This window comes from Elephas maximus, chromosome 21 (assembly GCF_024166365.1).
Source record: "Elephas maximus indicus isolate mEleMax1 chromosome 21, mEleMax1 primary haplotype, whole genome shotgun sequence".
Taxonomy (NCBI): domain Eukaryota; kingdom Metazoa; phylum Chordata; class Mammalia; order Proboscidea; family Elephantidae; genus Elephas; species Elephas maximus.
The window spans coordinates 56530293-56549651 of NC_064839.1; the positions used below are offsets into that span (position 1 = coordinate 56530293).

At 50.8% G+C, this 19359-nt stretch overlaps 1 protein-coding gene across 50 annotated transcripts in view; it reads left to right on the top strand.

The window, feature by feature from the left end:
- Positions 1-19359, top strand: part of LOC126064689 (uncharacterized) — a 302693-nt gene that overhangs the window by 176408 nt on the left and 106926 nt on the right. For 29 of the 50 annotated variants that reach the window (XR_007514579.1, XR_007514578.1, XR_007514580.1 and 26 more), the window contains one exon: positions 12329-12420. The exons of 6 other annotated variants lie outside the window; for them this stretch is intronic. Coding sequence is in view for 25 of the 44 variants with exons in the window: in XM_049863900.1 (XP_049719857.1) it covers positions 12329-12420 (92 nt within the window). In the remaining 19 variants the exon portion in view is untranslated. Of the gene's footprint in view, positions 1-3548; positions 3657-12328; positions 12421-19359 lie in introns of all 50 variants that reach the window. 15 more of the 50 variants (XR_007514591.1, XR_007514597.1, XR_007514592.1 and 12 more) reach the window with 3 other exon arrangements.

The window sequence follows — 19359 nt, forward strand, 5'->3', positions numbered from 1 at the left end:
TAGAGCAATGGCATCAGGACCCACGTGGGCTCAGGTCCCACCTGACTCCACTTGGTTCCTGGTCTAGATGACTGAGGAGGGATTCCTGTGGGGCCAGCTCCTGGAGAGGCTGCTCTGGGACCCCCTTCCCTTAAGGCTGGCAGATTTCTAGCACAGTGTCCCAGAGGATGACCTCATCAAGAGGCCGCTTTGCGGAGAACGCTGCACTATGCTCTTCTGGGGAGAAGGTCTTAATGACCTTGAGGTGGGTGGGGTTCATGATAGGCTATAGATCAGTTGTTGCCCAGAGGAGCGGCACGTGACATGCTGCCTCAGGGACTTCTGTGCAGTGAATACTGGGCCAGCTATACCATCCTTTCCTTTTTCAATCCCTGGAGGCTCCTAGGCAGGGCTGGCACTGACTCCCTTTACCTTCCGGGGTCCTCCACATAGGGGGTGGGGCTCGGCTGCAGTCATGCCCACTGGGGGTCAGTGTGAACAGTACTTTCTCAACGGTATAGAGACGGTTACTAGCAAGGTGCTGTCTCCCTGTGTTAGCACCTTGCTCTGTGGGCCATGGAGGTCTCTGCGTGCTGGGTGTCTGCCTAAGGGGAGCTTGAGCAGAGGTGAAGCGCCGAATGGTCTCTTCTGTCTTGCCTGACTTCCTGTGGCCAGACACATGCTGGTATCCAGGATGGCTGTGATCCAAGTGGAACCTGAAAAGCTCCCAGCTAAGCGGAGGATAGATGCTATCCTTGAGTCTTGTGCTCACCCTGGCCATGCTGCCCTGGGAGCTGAGAGGCAGGTTTTTGCTACAGGTCCTTATAGTTACAGAATGGGAGGATTCTAGACAAAAAGCCCTCTGTTCCTGACCCCCTGCACTGCTGCAGGCTCCTTGGATGGCTCACCTGGCCCAGGTGACCAGGGCCCCAGGCCATAGATCTCTGCTTGGTGGTCTTCTCTGAACATGGGGCCAGCTAGCAGGCTGGCCCAGTCCCTGCACTCCTGGCCCCTGGGAATGTGTCTGAAGTGATGCTATGTTCTGCAAGTATGAAGGAGACTACTGCCCAGGAGCTGTGGTCATAGGGTGAAGGTTCATAGGGGGTTGCCCACATTTCCTTCCCTGGTGTGGAGTCTGTGCAGGAGGGCTGCCTGGGATTGTCTGTTTTCTGTGGGCTGTTGTCATGCAAGATGGACCATCTGACCAGTGGTCCAAGAGAGACTGCGGAGGAGAGAAGGCCATTACTGGAAGGTTGTTTGTTTCTGATGTATGAACATGGTACTTGGTTGGGTCCTAGGGAAGGTCAAGTGAGCGGCTCAGCTAATAGAAGGCCAGGCTGTTCCAGGAGCCGTGCATGACGTCCCCAGGAAAAAGGCTCTGCTAGCCCTCGGCTGTTTGGACCTGGTTGTCCACTGTCCTGCCAGCACTGCCGTTTTTCCTGGGCACTCCACTTGTTAGGGCCTTGGAGCTGCCCCTTCTTGGGCCAGATCGGGTGGGCAGGGTCTACTTAGTGGCCACAGACCAGCTGGACACCCCAGCCTTCAATGGTGTCTACCTGAGGCCTCTCTTTGAGTCACCCACCCCAGCCTTTCCACTCAGAGGAAGGATTCTAAAGGGAATCCACTCAGCCCAACCCACCTTCCTCAAAGGCTGCAAGATTCAGTTCTTATCCCAGCCTGCTACTTGTCTGGGCATGGGGTGTTGGGAATTGTAGGATGCAGGTTTTCAGGTGGAGGAGTGTGATGTGGAGTGCAGAGAAGTATGCCCAAAAGGCCCTTTTACTGCAAGGCTGGGGCAGTGCCAGAGAAGCAGAGGTAGGCCAACTTCCTGTTGCCCCTTTTCAAAATGGGGTGGCATTGTAGAGTGGTGTGTCTGAGGTGCATAGAATATGGCCCTGATATGTGGACCAACCCTGAGGGAGGAGGGAGGACTTTTGTGGGCTGCCTAGTGGAAGCCAGCAGACAATCTCTTTGGGTGGGAGTTCAGCAGGAGTGTCCCCGCGATGAGCGAGATTAGGCTGAGTCGGGGATTGGCTTTGGTCCATCTGCTTTGTGATCCTTATGGATTTCCATGGGGGGGTCTATGTGATGATCCCTCCAGGCCTTGCTGGTCTGGGTAGCCATGTCACCACCATGGTGCTGTATCTGCTGGTTTGGATCATGGGCCACAGGGTTGTGGTACCCCAGGAATCCGTGGTGTGTGTTCCTGTTTGTCTTAGTTATGTAGTGCTGCTATAGCAAAAATAACACAAGCGGGTAGCTTCAACAAACAGAAATTATTCTCTCACAGTTTCAGAAGGTAGAAGTCAGAATTCAGAGCTCTAACTCTAGAGGAAGGCTTTCTCTCTGTCTCTCTGCTCTGGGGAAAAGTTACAGTCTCTTTTCAGCATCTTTTCCTAGTCGTTTGGGAGATTATACAGCTTGTATCATGTAGTTGTTTGCTTGCTTAATCTGCTCTTTTATATCTCAAAACATATTCACTGAAGACATACCCTATGCTAATTCAGCCTCACTAACATAAGAAAGAAAATCGATATGCCAGTGTGATTATAAGAAGAGGTATAAAATACAAAAACCAAACCCATTGCCCTGGAGTAGATTACAACTCATATCAACCCTACAGGACAGAGTAGAACTACCCCATAGAGTTTCCAAGGAGTGCTTGGTGGATTTGAACTTTTGACCACTTGATTAGCAGCCTTAGCACTTAACCACTATGCAACCACGGTTTCCAAACCAGAGGTATAGGGGTTAGGATTTACGACACCTATTTTGGGGGAACACAATTCGATTCATAACACCTTTCAAAACCCTGGTCAGGGCTTCAGTTCCTGGTGAGAGAGGCTGAGGTGTAGGGATGGGTTTCTGAAAGACTTTGTGAGGCTGTGGCCATAACAACCAGAACCATAACAGTAATATCACAGTGGTGCACACCTGCCCCCAATCCTCCTCTGGCAGGATGGAAGGAAGGCAGTTCCAGAGGTAGAGACCTGAGCTTGGGGCTGGGCTTCATGCCTGAGGGGTTCCTTGCTGAAACATCTGGGGGCCTCTCAGGGTGATATGGCTGGCTATGCCAGGCTTTCCTAGACTCCCCCTGGACTGGTGGATGTCTGTCCATCATGGAAATCATCCCTCCCACCAGTGCAGTGGCAACTAGGGTGGGTGAATGCCCATCCCCACTGTGCGTCAGTTACATGGGGGCCTTTCATATCCTCAGGAAGAGCAGTACCTGCCCCAGGAAGGCTGGAACAGGGAAGAGAGTTCAAGACGGGAGGTCAGGGGTTCTCCAGTCCAGGGGAGAGGGACTTCTAGGAATGTGAATTGGAAGTTTATTCCTTATTCTGTAAGAGACCACATGTACTTTAGGGGCAATACCTGTTTTCTAGGAGCTCCTCCCAGCTGTGGCCCTGCCCCAGGTATGTCCTCAGGCCCCAGCCCCTGCCACATAAATCCTCCCAGGCTGGCCTTGATGTTGATGGCCTGCGAGGGGCATCTGCCTCCACCTCTGACTTGTACCTTGCTGTTCCTGCTCAGGGGAATCTTGACTCTTTTGCTGGCTTCTCCTTCAGGGAGTGAGGTGTGGATGGTGCCCAGAGACCCTGAGCTCCACAGAGGGACAGGTGCGTAGGAGAGAAGCTACAGCTCAGGACCTGGAGAAGGTCCCTCACTGCTAAGGGGTAAGTTTGGAAACAGTCCTCTTACCTTTGCACACTAAACATCCTGTTAGAAATGCAGTATCTGCGCCTGGTGAAAATTTTAAAAAATAAAAGGACTGGTATGTTCCCTTTTCCTCTCCCCCCTTGCCTACCAGGCTGTGTTCTCCTCTGTGATCACGTGCAGGAGCTAGCCTTAAGGCCCTCTTGGTATTCTCTGTGCACACACTCGGATAAAATTCCTTGGTGAATACCTGCCTCATTACCACCTCCCTTGTGAAGAGCTGGTGTTATGCATTGAATCGTGTCACCCAAAAATGTGTGTCCACTTGGCCATAGTCTTGGTATTGTGTGATTGTCCACCATTTTGTTGTTTGATGTGATTTTCTTAAGTGGTGTAAATCTGCCTCTATAATGTTAATGAGGCAAACTTAGAGGTATTATGTTAATGAGGCCAAACTCCATCCAAAGTCTAGGTTGTATCTTGAGTAGATCCCTCTAGAGATATAAAAGAGAGATGTAAAAGCAAACAGAGACAGTGGGGTACCACATGCCACCAATAAAGTAGTGCCGGAAGCAGAGGACTTCCTTTGGACCCAGGGTGCCTGTGTTGAGAAGCTCCTAGACCACAGTAAAATCGATGACCAGGACCTTCTTCTAGTCCCACAGAGAGAGAAAACATTCCTCTGGAGCTGCCACCCTGAATTCAGACTTCTTGCCTACTAGACTGTGAGAGAATAAGCCTTTCTTTGTTAAAGCCACCCACTTGTGGTATTTCTGTTACAGCAGCACTAGATAACTACGACAGCAGGTCAGCAGGCCTCCAACTGGTTCTGCTGCCCCAAAAACTGGGGACCTTTTCTGTTGTCATCAGTGGGACATCCTTGTTCCTGTGTCAGTGTCTCTAATCTCTGGCATCCACAGGTGGGTGGCAGGTTGGATGCCTTGTGCCCTGTGGGAATTGACCAGCACCTCTAGGCTGTACTTCAGTGTGCTGCACCACATGTTTTGAGCGAGACTTTGGACAGGTGCTGCGTCACTGTGGTATCCAAAGTTACTCCAATCGTAATACTGTCACAGTGACACATGCCCCCACACAATCCTCCTGCTGGGACAGCCCCATTCACTTTCTGCAGAGGGTGGTATGGAGTTCAGATGAGGAGGGATGACTCTGACCTGTCCTCTGGGGGCCAAAAAACAGCTATTTTCCTAGACTGTTGCTTGAGGCCTGGGTGAGTGCTGGGGCTGAACTATGGCTGAGGAGGGGACCCATGGTGGACAAGTCCCTGCATGGGGTCCTGAGTGTGTGGGATGGTTTTCCTGTGGGTGCTCCAGGAGAGTCTTGGGATCTAGAGCTATTTCCATCTGGTGCTCTATGTCTCTTTTGGCTGAGTGGACTGTAAGGCATCAGGGTATTGCATCCCTCCTGAGATTGGGTCTGCTGAATGTTGTAGCTTCTGGATCAAACCTGGGATGTCCCTCACACCCTGGGTGCCCAGGGCCTGGGAATGGGGCAGTGGCCCCTGCGGAACCATCTGTCTTTCAAGGAATGGTTACAATTCTTCTAAGTTATCGGATTATCTAGTATAGAATTTTTCATAATATCTCATTATTATCTTTTCAATGTCATGGGATCAGTAGTGATGACTCTTTTTTCATTTTTGGTATTAGTAATTTGTGTCTTCTCTTCTCTTTTCCTGGTTTCCTTGGCTAGAAATTTATCAATTTTACTCATCTCTTCAAAGAACCTGCTTCTGGTTTCATTGATTTTTTTTTTTCTTTTAAATTTCTATTTTCAATTTCATTGATTTCTGCTCTATGTTCATCATTTATCTTCTTTTTGTTTGTGTCAGATTTAATTTGTTCTCCCTTTTCTGATTTTCTAAAACGGGAGCTTAGAATATAGATTTTATATCTTCCTTCTTTTCTAACATACGCATTCAATGCTATAAATGTCTCTCTAGGTGCTCCTTTTACTGCATCCACAAGTTTTGCTAAGTTGTCTTTTCATTTCCATTTAGTTCAGAGTATTTTCAAATTTCCCTCACACTCCTCTTTTGACCCGTGTGTTATTAAAATATGTGTTTTTTAATTTCCAAAAATTCTGATATTTTCCAGCTCTCTTTCTGTTATTGATTTCTACTTTAATTCCACTGAGGTCTAGAACATACTTTTAATGATTTCTATTCTGTTAAATGTGTTAAAGTGTGTTTTATGTCCTGATGATCCACTCCCAAGACCCCCTGAGCTTCCTTCCTGGTCTCACATTGCATGCATACAGATGTTTACACTGCTATGATGGTCATCTGTACCTGGCAGTAAACCCCAGGGGTCAGGATGCATTTTTCCTGGCCTCTCAGGGCTTCACATGCACTGGAGGTGCTAGAATATTTACTGACCAAATGAAATATTGTGGGTTTGGGAGTGAATGAAGAAATATATTGTTGACTGGTGGTGGGGAAAAATTTGCAGAGAAATGTACATGGTGATCGATCTTTAAGTTAAAAGCAGCATTTGAAAATCTCCACGTAGTGTTTTTAAGTGGAAGGGGAAGGCCTGAGGCCACAGGAAGCTGAGGTTTGTGGCCGAACGATAGGGCACGAGGGACAGGAGGTCTAGGAAGCTACAGGACCTGAAGGAGGGGCATGAAGGGAAAATTGAAGCCTTAAAAGTGATTTCTGAGTCTTTGCTGGCTTATACCTTAGCTGCTCCCTGTGTGCGGAGGGTGCAGGTGTGGGGCTTGAGGTGGGGCTGCCTCCTGCCCAAGGGGCACCACGGGCCAAAGAAGGGCTAGGTGGCTAAAGGCCTGAATAACACTGTGGTACCCAGGCCAGGGCTGACATGGAATTCAGGCTGTCAGGTCCATACACCCCCATCCTGTTTGACTGTAGCTGCCCTATCAGGATCTTGGAAATTTGGCTGATGAGTGATGCCCTGAGCACTCCTTCTCGTGTAGTATAGAAGACAGGCTCTGGGCCGGAGTGATGATATGGGAGAAAGAGGTTGGTGAGCCCATATGGGGGTAGCATGGGGAATGGGCTGAGACCTGTCCCACCCAGCCAGATGAACACCCTGCTGCTCCACTGTGCATTTAGTGTACCAAGAAGAGCCTGGACCCTGACTGGTGTGGCATTCCGAAAGCTGGCACAGATACTTAATCAAGACCATGGAGGGATATAGGCTGGACTGTGGACTCCACACAGGCCTGGCTGCCAAGATGATCTCCCCCTAGTGCTGAGAGCAGTGGGCTTGAGTAGGTTGCAGGTAGGCTGAGGCCAAAGAGGTGGAAGGTTTGCAGGTCTCTTTCTTGGGGTAGGAGGATCCACCACCTACCCAAGGTCCCCAGGGAGCCCCCAGTGAGCCTCCAATGGAATCTTCCTGGCACACTGCTGCCTCTCCAACTCAGACTTGGTGTGGGCTATGTTCTGTTGGAAGTCTGAGTATCACCTGAACTTCACCTTCACTGTGCTAGTCCTGTCAGGCTTCCTCAAAGGGGTCTACGACCCTGGTTGAGCTCCATCCCCATAGCAGGTATCCCCAAATTCGTTCCCAAGGCCTTCATCCCTGGCTCATTCTTTCTAGCCCTTTTCATGAAGCAAAGTCCCATGTGGGGTCCAGGCTGTTAGGGTGTGGTGAGTGTGAGAGCCTGGCAGGGTTTAGTGTTCCAACACTGGCCTTTCTGTCTGTCTGCCACCCCCGCTGGCAGCTGTCCATCCAGTTTCTGCTGGGATTCAGTTTCTGGCTTGGTCTTGCACACAGTGGTATCTGCTATCATAACCACCTTGACTCAGGGCAGCACAGAATCCCTCTGTACCTGCCACCGCCTTTGGAAAAGTGCGCCAGGCAAGACTACATGGGTGTGGGCTTGAGGAGCTCTATGGCCTTGGCTCTGAGCCTCTCTAGTTACCGAGGCCACTGGGTGAGATTTTCCTGAGACATGTGTGACTGTGGTTCCAGCTATAACCACTTTTTCATGGACGTGCACAAATTCTGCTAGGCCTGCCCAGAGCAGTTCTCCTGGGCAAACATTGACCTTTCTGTCATCGACAGGGTTGGTGGGTATTGTTCAGCTCTGGGCTTTTCTCCAGAATTCCATGTTTGCAAAGTCAGTGCACAGGTCAAGATTTGCCCCTAGCTGCAGGGGGTGAGGTTGAGTTTGGGGGGTGCCTGCAATATAATGGCCATCTGGATCATAGCTCCGAGATTAAAGCCCAAGCCAGGGTGGCCTGTTTTCCCTCTTTGCTGTCACTGTGCACTCCCTACCTCCTCAGTGCTGCCCCAAAGGGGTCTGCTACCCCAAATCCGGACTGTGTTGGCTACCATGTGAGGAGGCAACATGAAGGGTTTTGGGCTCTGGTCTGAGCCACTATGGGGTTAAAAGTAAAGTGAGTGGGTTCTGTACAGAATGTCCACTTGGCCAGACTGAAGACCAGGGTTCTCAGAGATCACAGGAGACACAGTGGGGAGGCAGGAATGGGGTGGTGTTGACCAAGGAGCATCTTCAGGTGAGACCTCCACCCCAAGCTTCCAGGGTCATTCCCCTCCACCGTCATCACTGTCTACTGTGCCCTGGCCAGGTACTAGGTGGAGGAGATGGGACCTGGAGACGGGCCCCACCCCTAGGGGTAGGAAGGGAGGTATGGATGGGTTCTTCCCCTGTGTGCCCCAGCAGGTGTCTTGGCTGGTATTTGCGAGAAAGTCAGCCACAGTGGTAGTAACTACCGTAGTAGTATCACTGCATTAGAGCCTCATACCAAATCTTGGGCATCCAGCCTCTGCGCCCCCATCTGGCATGGTTTCTTGGTGCTTCCCACTGGAGGAAGGAAGGGAAAACCAGCAGAGGAGAAGAGGAGAGGCGAGGGCTTGGGTTTTCTGATGCCAGTGTATGGGTGCTTGAGGGTAGTCTGGTAGAAGTCCCTGGAGTTTGAAAGGGTTGAAACCTAGAGCCCTAGGGTTACCCCCACCCATCTCTGCCCAGATAGACTTCTCTACCCTTCTGGAGTGCTGGCCCTGCTGTGGAGAAGGGTTGCACAGGCCTCCATCCTGCCCTTCTGTGGCCTCTGGTCTGGGCTGTGCATTGTGGTTCTATTGTGGATGCTGCACAGGGCAGGGCAGAGTCTGGGGGCACTGACAACTCTAAGCTGTCTGTGTTTGTTCTCAGGGCCCTCGGGAGGCTGTGCAGGCAGGGGTCCAGTGGTCCAGTGTGAGATGTGGTGGGTGGGGTAGGGTGGTATGGGGGCCAGTTAGCGAGGTCTTGCCCTTCCTTGCACAGGAGCTCATGCTGGCCACCACCAGGCAGTTGGGCAGCCTCACAGCCTAAGAGGACCTGGGTCTGTTCCTGCCCTTGCTCAGGGACAAGAGAGTCTGTGAGGTCAGGCTGGGAGCAAGTGCAGGCCAGGGGAAGAGTGGCCTGAGCCTGCCCAGCTGAAGGAAACATACTGTGGTTTCTCTGAAGTTTTACGGGTGGCGCTGGGGAAGCTGCAGCCGGAGGCCTGGGTTTCTGAGCACTACTCAGTGTGGCGGAGGTGGATAGCCAGAGTCCTCTTCTGCAAATGTGCCTCCTACGTGGGCATTGGGTGAGGGTTCTTGCTGTTGACAGGCCTATGGCTCTGCCTCCGGAGCTTCGTTATAGAGAAGGGGTCACACTTCGAATCTCCAGGACCTTTAGGAGGACAGCATGAAGTAACCAACCAGGTCTGGAGTTGGCAGGAGCCAGGTGATTTTGAGCAAGGGCCATGCCACTGTGGTAACTACTAGTACTGCACCACCCATGGTGACAGGGACTCAGACAATATTGCCTACCCCTGCAGGGGCTGGAGAGCCACAGAGGGCCTCAGAGGCCTGGGCCATGTGCCCCTGGGAAGCTGAGCCACAGGTAGAATGGGGGAAGGATATCCCCAAGGAAAGAGGGTGGTGGCTTATTGGAGGCCACCTGGGGAAATGTGGGGGTACACACTCTAGGCTCCTGGCTTAGAATACTTGGTCTTCTGGAATTGTCCCAGTTGCCTGTGCCAGCAGCTGGGCTTTCAGCTCCCTCCCTAGCAGTCTGGGTGCGCCTGCCTTAGGCCCTTCACTGTTCACCCCTCAGTTTCCCCATCGTGAGGAAGTAATGATGGAGGCCCTATGGATCATGCTGGCAGAGGAGGAGGGGTTAATTTTGTAAACACCTAACACCAGCCCTGGGTCTCCCTTAGCCTTTGCCTAGTCCTAGGCCAAGGCCTACACTGCCCCTTCAACCATCCTTGGGCCCTTGTGGTCATGACTGGGGTCCACACCCCAAGCACAACTATCCTTCCCTCCAGCTTTCCAGAGTCACAGAAGACAGTATGCAACTGCCCTCCCCCACTCCTACCACAGGGTCTGGGAGGCTCTGGGGCTTGTGTGGAGAAGGCCGTTAGTGCTATGGGTGGTACCACTGTGATCACCATAGTCGTAGTCATCTACCACAGCTCGGTGCTTTGTGACAAGAACTGGGGCTAGAGGCATGGCAGGTTGGCTACATCCTCAGTGGTAGAGAGGGTTCAGGCTGGCAGCCTGGATCCTTGGCCACAGCTTCAGGGCTTAGCTGGTATGCTGGGAAGGGGAAGTCCTCAGCTTGTTAGGGCTGCTGCATGTCCAAGGGTGAGGCTGACAACGTGGTGGTATGGGGGGATAGGAGAATAGGGACACCAGGAATGGCGATCTGGCTGTGCTTGCCGACTTCCAGATGTTGGGTGGCCTCCTGAGGGGCCATAGGAGTTTCATCTGTCCTGTGCTGCCTGCGGGGTCCTGTGACAGGCTGGGATGGATGGCAGGGAAAAGGAAAGAGGGTTGGATGCCAGTCAGCAGGGCTCTGATACTGGGCTGGGAGTTGGAGGGAAAGCCTACTGAGTGTGGGCTGGGCATGTGTTAGAAGAATGGCATCAGGCCCACCTGAGCTCAGGTCCCACCTGACTCCTGGTTCCTGGCCTAGATGGCTGAGCTGTGGCTCTGATATGTTGACCAACCCCAAGGGAGGATGGGGGACTTTTGTGGGTTATGCACTGGAAGCCAACAGAAAATGTCCATAGTACACCCTCTGTGAGTGAGATTAGGCTGAGTTGGGGGTTGCCTTTGGCTTGACTGTTTCATGACCCATATGGACTTCCTTGCTGGGGTCTCTGTGATGACCTCCCAGGGGTCTGGGAGTCCAGGTAACCATGTCACCACTATGGTGTTATACTTGTTATTTTGAGTCATGTGCCACATGGGTGTGGCACCCACCTCACCCCCCGAATTCATGATGGCGTGTCCACGTTTGTCTTGCGTATCTAGTGCTGCTATTGCAGAAATACTTCGAGAGGGTACCTTCAACAAACAGTAATTATTATCTCACAGTTTAGGAGGCTAGAAGTCTGAATTCAAAGCTCTAACCCTAGAGGAAGTCTTTCTCTCTCTCTCTCTCTCTCTGCTCTAGGGGAAGGTCCTTGTCTCTTTTCAGCTGCTGTTCCTGGGTTTCTTGGAAGAGTATGTGGCTTGTATCATGTTTTTGTTTGCTTGCTTTATCTGTCCTTTTATATCTCAAAAGACATTGACTCAAAACACAATCTACACTGATACTGCTAAATTAACAAAGTTATGAAAACCATTTCCAAATGGGATTATAACCAGAGTTATAGGGGTTAGGATTTACAACACATATATTTGAGGGACACAATTCAATCTATAATATCTTTCAAAATCCTGTTCACATCTGCAGTTCCTGGTGAGAGGGGCTGGGGTGTAGGGATGGGTTTTTGTAAGGCATTGTGAGACTGTGGCAAGAATAACTCTATCCATAACCATAGTAATACCACAGTGGTGTATGTCTGCCCTCAAACTCCCTCTGGCGAGATGGCAGGAAGGCAGCCCCAGAGGTAGAGACTTTCACTTGGGGTTGGGCTTCACGCCTGAGGTGTTGCTTGCTGAAACATCCGGGGGGCCTCTCAGGCTGAGGTGGCAATGCCAGCCTGTACTAGAACTGGCGGCTGTCTGTCCATCCTGGAACTCATCCCCCCAACCGCTGCAGAGGCACCTAGGGTGGATAAAAGGACATCCCCACCATACATGGGTTACTTGGGGGCCTTTTATATTCTCAGGGCTAGCAGTACTTGCCCTAGGAAGTCCTGAGGGAGAAGCAGAGGCCAAGATGCGAGGTCAGAGGTTCTCCAGCCCAGGGGAAGGGACACCCAGGACTGTGAATCAAGAGTTTGTTCCTTATTCTGTAAGAGTGCAGTGTGTGTAACTTAAGGGTTGAGACCTGGGTCCTAGGAGCACCTCCAAACTGTGCTTGTGGGTCAGCAGCTGCCCAGACCCTGCCCCCTCCATTCATCCAGGCTACCTTCCATGCCAATGCCCAACAAGGCGCATCTGCTTCTACTTCTGGCTTGTGCCTTGCTGTTCCTGCTCAGAGGACTCTTTGCTCTTTTGCTGCCTTCTCCCTCAGGGAGTGAGGGGTGGATGGTGCTCAGAGACTCTGAGCTCCACAGTGGGGCAGGTGGGAAGGATAGAAGTCACAATTTAGGATGTGGAGAAGTTCCAGAACTGCTAAGGGGTAAATTTAAAAAATACTCTTACATTTGTTCACTAAAAATCCTTTTATAAATGCAGTCTCTGAGACTGGTGAAAATTTTAAAATATATGGAAGAGTGTAAATGAACTGGGCATGTCTCCTCTCCTTCTCTCCCCATGACTACCAGGCTGGGCTCATCCATTTGATCACCGGAAGGGTCCTGACTTATGGGGATCTTGGTGTTCTCTTGTACACACTCGGAAGGATCAAAACACCAGGGTGAGTACCTTCCTGGGTTCCACTTCCCTTGTGCAGAGATGTTGTTATGGGTTGCATTGTGTTCTTCAAAACTCTGTGCCAACTTCCCTAGGCCATGGTTGCTAGTATTGTGTGATTGTCCACCGTTTTGTATGTGATGTGATTTTCCTTTGTGTTCTAAACCCTACTTCTATGATGCTAATGAGGCAGGATTAGAGGCAGTAATGTTAATGAGGCAGGACTTAATCTACAAGATTAAGTTTTATCTTGAGTCAATCTCTTTTGAAATATGAAAGGGAGAAGTAAGCAGAGAGAAAGGGAGACCTCAGGCCACCTAGAATGTAGTGCCAGGAGTATAGCACATCCTTTGGACTCGGGGTCCCTGCACTGAGAAGCTCATAGGCAATTGGAAAATGGATGACAAGGACCTTTCTCCAGAGCCCACAGACAGAGAAAGCCTTTCCCTGGAGCTGGTGCCCTGAATTCAGATTTGTAGCCTACTAGGCTGTGAGAGAATAAGCTTCTGTTTGTTAGCCACCCACTTGTGGCACTTCTATTCCAGCAGCACTAGAAACTTAAGACAGCTGGTCAGCAAGCCCCCAACTGCCCCTGCTGCTCAAGGAGCTGGGTCTCCTTTTGTATTGTCATCAGTGAGACACCTTGTTCCATTGTCTCCAAACTCCAGCACCTGTGGTTGGGTGGCAGGTCACATGCCCTGTGCCATGTGGGAGTTGATGGTCACCCCAAGGCCGACCCTAGGGTGTAGCACCTCGAGCTTGAGGTGGGACTTTTGTGCAACAGCTGTGTCACTGTGGTAGTTGCAGTAACCCCCACTGCAATATTGTTCCAGTGACACATGTCCTGGGTACCCAGGGCCTCGGGATGGGGGCAGTGGCCCCTGGGGAACCTTCTGTCTCCTGGACACAGGGCTGGGACCAGACCCTGTGTCTTGCCTGGAGCTGGGCTGACCTGGGATGGCTGAGGGTTTGGGCAGAACTTCCGTTTTGGGAGGGAGGGGTGAGAAGCATGGATTGGACCCCAAGTGTGCCCAGTCTCCTAGGGTACAGGAGATGACCTCTGTGCCTGCAGGGGACACACGCCAGGAGAGAGACCACCAGAGGCTGGTGCGGAGCCAGGGCTTCAGCATTGCTCTCTGTGAATGTTGCGCACATGGGCCAGGTTTGGAGGTGGGGGCGGTCCCCGGTGGTGCTGCTGGTCTGGAGAGTGAGGAATTGGGGAGGCTACTTTGAGGATCCCTCTTGGTGGGCAGCTGTGGAGCACCGCGTGCATCCAGACTGAAGAGGAGCTGGAACTAGAGGTTCCCTTAGCAGGAAGGTGTCTGTGGGACCTCAGGAGAGTGAGGCCCAGGGCACATCTGCAATTTCTCTGGGAAAACTTTCTAATCTGTTGTAGTAGAGCCACTGACAGACTGTAAAATATTTTGAAGATTAAGCCAAAAAGCGAAAGTAAAAATCAATTCATTCTCTAAATTACCTTTCCCTGATTCATCTGTTCTATTTACACTCCTGTCATCGCATGGCATGGGGTCCTTTTGAACCCTTTCACCAAGCAGGGTTCTTCCAGGAGCTCTGCTCCTGCCATACATGCTTTGTAAACTGAGAAAGCTTGCAGGACATTCCCACTAATGGCTGCATCATGAATTCTTTAGTCAATAGCTTGCTTTCAACATTTTCATGATCACAAATAATTGTCTGAAGGATGTCTATTCATAAAATGTTTTCTGTCTTTTCTTAATATTTCCTAGCCATTTGTGTTTCTTTTGCAATTTTTCTGTTATATCCTTTGTCCATTTCTTTTATGAATTTTGCTATTTTTCTTCTTAGCGTCTATGAGTTCTTTGCATACTACTGTTAAAAAACATCTACGTATTTGCTGAACATTTTAAGTTTATTATTTGTTTTTAAATTTTGATGTCTTTTAAGTGTACAAAATCTCTAAGTGTGTTGTCTATTTCATGATTTAGGTTTTGGAGTGAAGGTTTGTCTGACTTTGGGTAGCTTTTTGGGTCTCTCTTTGGAGCCTCCATCTTCTGTCTGGAGGGCTGGTTCAATGTCAGTGTTCTCCCTCATGGCACCGGTGCTCCTGTTGGGACTTCCGTTTCTTCCAGCACACCTCCCATTTCTGTTGAGCCTACAATGAGGCTCTCATTTCCCTGAATGTTGGAGTGAATGCTAAACAGTTCCCAATTCCTGGTTTAATCTTTGATCCATGCACTGGCCAGAATATGACTTTAGTATTTCACTTATGACTTTTGGTCCTTTATTTCTATGTAAATTAGCCCTCATTTCTCTTTTTGGAGACTTTGCCAGATTTTGGTATTAGAGGAATGGTTCATGAAAGCAAACTTCCCATGTTTCTCAGAGTTCTGAAATGTTTTCACAAAATGGAATGACAAGTTTTGTGAAAGTCTGAGCCTGAAGAAGCCTATGCCATCTGAATTGTCACTCTTTGATCCTAACGATTGCATCCCATGTCTGCTAAGTCCTCCCCTGTACAAGAGCTGTACTGCCACTGAAGTGAGTTAAGGCATCCAGAATGCTCCAAGTAGAGCTGGTACACTGTTCAGGTGGTCTGGGCACTTAACAAAGAGCCACAGTGAAGTGAAGGGGGCACTCTGTGAGGATACTGCCACGAGAGGCGGACACACTCTCAGTGATGACTGTGGCACCTTTCCTTGAGGAAGCCTCACAGTGATGGGCTATGAAAAGGAGAGGAGAGACAGAGAGAGCAATAGACATAGAGTGAGGTGACACAGAGAGATAGAGAGAGGACAGAGAGACCCTGAGACAGAGACCAACTGAGAAAGACAGAGAGATAGCGTGAGACAAAGACAGAGAGATAGAGAGACAGAGAGACACATGTAGAGTGAAAGAGATAGAGACAGAGAATGACAGAGACAGATAGAGAGGGAGAGAGATTGAGACAGAGACAAAGAGAAGTGACAGAGGTAGAGAACTGAGCTCTGGTCTGGGTCCCCTGCCTGAGAAGTTGCTTGCTGAAGATGCTAAATGTGTTAAGGTGTTTTTTATGTCCTGATGACCCACTCCCAAGACCCCCTGAGCTTCCTTCCTGGTCTCACATTGCATGCATGCTAGGTTTGCTCTGCTGTGATGGTCATCTGTACCTGGCTGTAATCCCCAGGAGACAGGCTGCCTTTGTCCTGGCCTCTCAGGGCTTGACATGCACTAGGGGTGCTAGAATATTTACTGAATGAATGAAACATTGTGGCTTTGGAAGTGAATGAGGAAATATGCTGTTGACTGGCTGTGGGGGATGGCACAAGTTACAGAGAAATATTCAGGGTGATCCTGTCTTAATGTTAAAAGCAGCGTTCAAAGATCTCTATATACTGCGTGCATAGGGTTGTTATGAGTTGGAATCGACTCGACTGCACAGGGTTTGGTTTTGGGTTGTGAAGTGGAGGGGAAGGTCTGAGGCCACAGGAAGCTGAAGTTTCTGACTGAGAGGCAGGGAAGGAAGGGAAAACTGATGCCTTAAAGCTGATTTGTGAGGCCTTGATGGCCTAGAGCTTATCTGCTTCCAGTGTGTGGAAGGTGAGGGGCCTGGAGCCAGAAGGTGGGGCTGCCTCTCTGCCCAAGGGGCACCACAGGTCTGGCTGAGCTCAAGCCTCCGGAGGAGGGCTAGTTGGCTAGAGACTTGCATAACAATGCAGTGGCCAAGGCCAGGGCTGACCTGGAGCCCAGAGTGTCAGGTCCACAGACCCCTATGCCCTTTGATGAGCTGGCCCATCAGGACCTAGAAAAGGCAGGTGGTGAGTGATGCCCTGAGTACCCTTCTTGTGTGGGGCACTGAATCCTGCTATAGAAGACAGACTCTGGGCCACAGTGATGATACAGGAGAAACAGGTTGTTGAGCACACATGGAAGTAGCATGGGGAGTTGCCTGAGTCCTGTCTCCTCCAGCCAGGTAACGTCCTGTTGCTCCACTGTCTTCTTAACTTACGAAGAGGAGCCTGGACCTGACCGACTGGTGTAGTATCCAGAAAGCCAAAACAGATACTTATTCAACGCCATGGAGGGGTATAGGCTGGACGGAGCCTCCACAGAGACCTGGCTGCCAGGATGATCTCACCACTGCCTCTGAGAGCAGCGGCTTGGCTAAGCTGTAGGTAGGCTGAAGGACAAATAGGCAGAAGTGTTGAAGGTCTCTTTCCCTGGTTACGGGGTAGAAGGATCTACCATCTGCTTGGGCTCCTCAGGGAGGCCTCCATCGGAGTCTTCCTGGTACAATTTTGCCTCTAGGGCTCTGACCTGGTGTGGGATATATTCCGTTGGATGTCCACATATCAGCTGAACTTCATCTTCACTGTGCTGGTCCTGTGAGCCTTCCTGAAAGGGGCCTCTGACACTGGGTGAGCTCTGGCCTCACAGTGGGTACCCCGAATTCACTCCTCAGAGCTTCCTCCCCAGCTCATGCTTTCTAGTCCTCATCATGAAGTAAAGTTCGTGCCGGGCCTGGGCTGTTAGCCTGGGGTTAGTGTAGAACCTTACAGGGCTTAGTGTTCCACCACTGGCTTTTCTGCCTGACCCCCACTCCTGCTGGTAGCTGTCCATCCACTTTCTGCTGGAATCCAGTTTTACACCTGGTCTTTCACACATTGTTAGCTACTACCATATCCACGTTGTCACAGGTCAGCACTTTGGGGAAGGGCTCCAGGCAGAGGCTACATGGGTGTGGGCTTGAGGAGCTCTGTGGTCTTGGCTCTGAGCCTTTCTAGTCCTGGAGGCTGCTGGGTGGGTTCTATGTGAGACCTGTGTCACTGTGGCTCCAGCTATAACTACTGTGTCATGGACCTGCACAAATTCTGCTGGGTCTGCCTTGGGCTGCCCTCCTGGGCAAAAATCGGTCTTTTCTGGCCTTGATAGGGTGGGGTGGGTGTCCCTCAGCCCTGGGCTTTTCTCCAGAATTCCAATTCTCCAAAGTTAATGCACAGGTTAGGATCTGCCCCTGCTTGCGGGGAGTGTGCTGGGGATGTGGGGAGGCTGCAATGAAGTGGCCATTTGGATCACAGGCTAGTGATTAATGCCCAGGTCAGGGAGGCCTGGTGGTCCTCTTCACTATCACTGGGTACCCCAGGCTTCTGCAGTGCTGTTCCAAAGGGGCCTGCAACCCCAAATCCTGTCTATGTTGGCTAATGCATGAGGGGACCCTCGTAGGGCTTTGGGCTCTGGTCTGAGCCACTATGTGGGTAATCCCACCATGAGAGGGTTTTGTTCAAAATGTCCACTTGTCAAGAGTGAAGACCCAGGGTTTTTGGGGAGCTCAGGAGCCTGAGGAAAGAGAGACGGTGGTGGTGGGGCCAGCAATGAGGTAGGTGTGGCAAAGGAGAATCTTTAGCTGAGACCTTCCTCCTCAAGCTGCCAGGGCTACTCCTCTCTAGTGGCACAACTGTCTACGGACTAGGTGCTGGTTGGAGGTGGTGGGACCTGCAGACAGGCCCCACCCCTAGGGGTAGTAGGTGTGTAGAGATGGGTTCTTCCGCTGAGTGCCCCTGCAGGTATCTTGGCTGGTATTTGCTGGGAAGTCAGCCACAGTGGTAGTAACCATCAGAGTATCAGGGCATTACAGCCTCATACCAAATCTTAAGCATCCAGCCTCTGTGCCCCCATCTGGCATGGTTTCCTGGGGCTTCCCACTTGGGGGAAGGAAGAGAAGGCATCAAGAGGAGAAGAAGGAGAGATGTAGGCTGGGGTGTCTTGAGGCCAGTGGTGTAGAGGAAAAAAATCACAGAGTTTAGTAAAGGAAAAATAAAATTTTATTTGGCATGTTGTTAGACAGGCAAAAATGGGAGACTGACAAGCATGTTGCTAGAGCCATGTTTGCAGGATTCCAATGAAGGTTACAGAGTCATCAGTGTATATTAACATTCCAAATGGGCAAAACCAAATCCTACATTTTGAATTGTCTTTTTTAATGATCACTGGTACAGGTTTCAGTAAGAGACAGTCAGGAGGGTCTTCATTGGTCCAAGAAATTTCTATTCACTAAATGCTAATAGAAAATGATAAGAATGGAAAGTCTTTTGTGTTCTGGCTGACATGAATGTTACCCTAAAAGATATTTCCCAAGAGTATTCTATCTATTATTGTCTTTATCTTAGGGCACACTTGATGTGTCCTTGTGAGACCAGCTCCAGCTGGGTCACATTCTCTATGCTCAAAGACAGGGAATAATGACTCCAATATTATTTCCTAAATCACTAGTGAAGTAGTGCTTGGGGGCACTCTGGTAAGAGTCACTGGGGCTTGAAAGGGGGGAAACCCAGAGCCGCGGGGTTACCACCACCCATCTCTGCCCAGATAGCCTTCTTTACCCCTCTGGATTAGCGGCCTGGGTGTGGAACAGGCTTGCACAGGCCTCCATCCTACTCTTCTGTGACCTCTGGACCAGGCTGTAGGCTTTGGTTCTATTGGGGATGCTGTGCAGGGCAGGGCAGAGCCTGGGGGCACTAATAGCTCTGAGCTCTCTGTGTGGGGCCTCAGGGCCCTCAGGGGGCTAAGTGGGCAGAGGTCCAGCAGTTCAGGGTGGGAGGTGGTGAGTGGGATAGGGTTGTCTGAGGCTCAGGTTGCAAGACCTCAGCCTTCCTTGCACAGGCACTCACGCTCACCACCACCAGGCAGTGGGCAGCCTCACAGCCTCAGAGGCCCTGGATCTGTTCCTGCCCTTGGGAAGGGGCAAGAGAGTCTGTGAGGTCAGGCTAGGAGCCAGTACAGGCCAAGGGAAGGGTAGCCTGAGACTGCCCAGCTGAGGAGAGCAGTATGTGGTTTCTCTGAACTCTTATGGGTGGCACTGGGGAAGTCGTGGCTGGGGGACCTGGGGATCTGAGCACCCCTAAGCTCAGCCAGAGTTGGACAGTCAGAGTCCTCTTGAGCATAGGTGCCTGCTAAGTGGGCAGTAGGTAAGGGTCTTTGCTGTTGA